Source organism: Chiloscyllium plagiosum, unplaced genomic scaffold (genome assembly GCF_037043375.1).
Source record: "Chiloscyllium plagiosum isolate Xiang-an unplaced genomic scaffold, Cpla_swu_hap1 HiC_scaffold_27, whole genome shotgun sequence".
Taxonomy (NCBI): domain Eukaryota; kingdom Metazoa; phylum Chordata; class Chondrichthyes; order Orectolobiformes; family Hemiscylliidae; genus Chiloscyllium; species Chiloscyllium plagiosum.
The window spans coordinates 72,669,305-72,673,610 of NW_028270165.1; the positions used below are offsets into that span (position 1 = coordinate 72,669,305).

A 4,306-nucleotide genomic window follows, 5' to 3' on the forward strand; every position below is an offset into this window, starting at 1 on the left:
GGTGCGGGGCCTGGTGTAGGTCTAGTGTGGGACTGGTGTGGGCACCGTGTGAGACTGGTGTGGGTCTGGTTTGGGGTCTGGTTTGGGGCCTGGTTTGGGGCCTGGTTTGGGGCCTGGTTTGGGGCCTGGTTTGGGGCCTGGTGTGGGGCCTGGTGTGGGGACTGTGTGGGCCTGGTGTTGGTCTCTGGACACGCGCCAACATGTTTGACCCTCAGCTGCGATCGGGGGAGCGGGCGTTAAATCTCATGATCGAGTGTAAGCTGAATCCTCCCTCTCCCCTTCCGCTGCTCCGTTCCCTCCCGTTTCTGAGCTCCTCTCTGTGTCGTGCGTTCACTCTGTGCCGCGATGGGGGAGGCGGTGAAGCGTTTGGGTTTGGGCGAGCTGACGCCAGGGCGGAGGTGGGGCAGGCCTGACCTGAATAGTTCTGAATTGCCAGCAGGCCCGACCTGGAGGTGACCTGCGCCCTGTACGAACAGGTCGATGAAGAGCTCCACCGTCTGGTCCAGGTGTCGAACCGTCGGCAGAGGGACCTGGAGAAGCTGGCCTGCTTCTGGCGCTTTGAGGAGCAGTATCGCCAGGTAACGCCCCGGCCAGGGTGGGGGTGGGAGAGAACGTGGGCGAGAGTTGTGGTCAGCCGGCCCTCTCTCCCTCCTGGCAGGGGATGTGATGCACTCTGCGGGTTGCGGAATTAAGCACATCCTGATGGAATTGTCCACATTAAACTAACACCGTCACACACACACACACACACTGTCCCTCTCTCTCACACACACACACACTGTCCCTCTCTCTCACACACACACACACTGTCCCTCTCTCTCACACACACACACACTGTCCCTCTCTCTCACACACACACACTGTCCCTCTCTCTCTCTCACACACACACACACTGTCCCTCTCTCTCTCTCACACACACTGTCCCTCTCTCTCTCACACACACACTGTCCCTCTCTCTCACACACACACACTGTCCCTCTCTCTCTCACACACACACTGTCCCTCTCTCTCTCACACACACACTGTCCCTCTCTCTCACACACACACACTGTCCCTCTCTCTCACACACACACACTGTCCCTCTCTCTCACACACACACTGTCCCTCTCTCTCTCTCACACACACCGTCCCTCTCTCTCTCACACACACTGTCCCTCTCTCTCACACACACACACTGTCCCTCTCTCTCTCTCACACACACACTGTCCCTCTCTCTCGCTCACACACACTGTCCCTCTCTCTCTCTCTCACACACACACTGTCCCTCTCTCTCACACACACACACTGTCCCTCTCTCTCACACACACACACTGTCCCTCTCTCTCTCTCACACACACACTGTCCCTCTCTCACACACACACTGTCCCTCTCTCACACACACACTGTCCCTCTCTCTCACACAAACACACTGTCCCTCTCTCTCTCTCACACACACTGTCCCTCTCTCTCACACACACTGTCCCTCTCTCTCACACACACACACTGTCCCTCTCTCACACACACTGTCCCTCTCTCTCTCACACACACACACTGTCCCTCTCTCTCACACACACACACTGTCCCTCTCTCTCTCACACACACACACACTGTCCCTCTCTCTCTCTCACACACACACACTGTCCCTCTCTCTCTCTCACATACACACTGTCCCTCTCTCTCTCTCACACACACTGTCCCTCTCTCACACACACACTGTCCCTCTCTCTCACACACACACACTGTCCCTCTCTCTCTCACACACTGTCCCTCTCTCTCTCACACACACACACTGTCCCTCTCTCACACACACACACTGTCCCTCTCACACACACACACTGTCCCTCTCTCTCTCACACACACACACTGTCCCTCTCTCTCTCACACACACACACAGTCCCTCTCTCTCTCTCACACACGTACGTGCACACATCCATATACACACCCGCACACCCAAACTACATTAGAGACGCATGTGTGTACATCCACGTGTACAAAGGAATGCACAAATTTGGAGCAGAAGGAGACCACTTTGCCCCTCAAAACTGCTTCCTGTCATTGGGTCATTGCTGATCTGATTACTCCACGTGCTCGCCTGTCCCTGTAATCTTTCTCCCTACCCTTTGGCTTATCGCGAAGCAGCTGTAAAAAACTCCCAATGCACTTTTAAGGAAGACAATTCCAGAGATTCGTGCCCCTCTTGTGAGACCTGATCCTCTCGATCTCTGCCTCAGTTCTGAGCGGCCATACCTCGGCCTAGAGGAAGCATCCTGTTGGTGGTTGTCCCCAGCTGCCCTGTGAGATGACCCACCCCAGTCCGGGCACGAGCCTAGGGAGCCTCCACTGTTACCTCAACCTCAGTCAGCCCCGTTTCATGTTTGTGTCCTGCCGACCCTCTCTGACCATACTTTCCCCCATCCTCTGGCACCCCACAGGTGAATGAGTGGCTCAGAGACGTGGGGCGGCCGCAGTTGGACAGGTGGCAGAGAGCCGGTGGCTCCCGGCTCACGCTCTGCCAGAGGCAGCGAAACTTCCAAGCCCTGAACCGTGCGGCAATGGTAAGTGAGCGAAGGGGAAGGGGCGCCGAGATACGTCGGTGCGAATACCTCTGATGAGGGCGGTCTTCTTTTTTACAACCCCCCCCGCCGCCCTTTCCGGCCGTGACCAATCGGATTAGAATTTAATGGGGTCGCCAAGTCAACACACTGCAAGGTGTGGACATTCTATTCCTGGATGGGTGGTGGACAGGGTGGTGGGGGGGCCAGTGTGTGTGCAGACACACATCATACACACACGCAGACACACACCATACACAGACACACATCATACACACACACAAACACACATCATATACACACACACACACACACACACACACACACACACACACACACACATATATGCACACACACATCATATACATAGACACACACACATCATATACATAGACACACACACATCATATACATACACACACACACATCATATACATATACACACACATCATATACACACACATATACACACATCATATACACACATCATATACACACATATACACACATCATATACACACATCATATACACACATCATATACACACATCATATACACACATCATATACACACATCATATACACACATCATATACACACATCATATACACACATCATATACACACATCATATACACACATCATATACACACGCACACACATCATATACATATACATACACACACATCATATACATACACACACATCATATACATACACACACATCATATACATACACACCTATACATACACACACACATCATATACATACGCACACACATCATATACATATACATACGCACACACATCATATACATATACATACGCACACACATCATATACATATACATACGCACACACATCATATACATATACATACACACACATCATATACATACACACACACATCATATACATACACACACATCATATACATACACACATCATATACATAGACACACACATATCATATACATATATACACACTCATACACACACATCATACACACACATCATATACACACACATCATACACACACACATCATACACACACACATCATACACACACACATCATACACACACACATCATACACACACACATCATACACACACACATCATACACACACACATCATACACACACACATCATACACACACACATCATACACACACACATCATACACACACACATCATACACACATCATACACACACACATCATACACACACACATCATACACACACACATCATACACACACACATCATACACACACACATCATACACACACACATCATACACACACACACACACACACATCATACACATACACACACACACACATCATACACACACACACACACACACACATCATACACATACACACACACACACATCATACACATACACACACACACACATCATACACATACACACACACACACATCATACACATACACACACACACACATCATACACATACACACACACACACATCATACACATACACACACACACACATCATACACATACACACACACACACATCATACACATACACACACACATCATACACACACACACACACACATCATACACACACACACACACACACATCATACACACACACACACACATCATATACATATATACATGTATACACACAACATATACACACACATCATGTATACACACATCATATACACACACATCATATACATACATACACACACATACATATATACACACACATCATATACATACATACACACATATAC

The 4,306-nt window shown here is 49.3% G+C and overlaps 1 protein-coding gene across 1 annotated transcript in view; it reads left to right on the plus strand.

The window, feature by feature from the left end:
- Positions 1 to 345: 345 nt before the first annotated feature.
- The window catches only part of LOC148144577 (puratrophin-1-like), a 107,858-nt gene continuing 103,897 nt past the window's right edge, over positions 346 to 4,306 (plus strand). The window contains exons 1-3 of the mRNA XM_087975418.1: positions 346 to 398; positions 440 to 578; positions 2,412 to 2,534. Of these exons, the coding sequence (XP_087831544.1) occupies positions 346 to 398; positions 440 to 578; positions 2,412 to 2,534 (315 nt within the window). The remainder of the gene's footprint in view (positions 399 to 439; positions 579 to 2,411; positions 2,535 to 4,306) is intronic.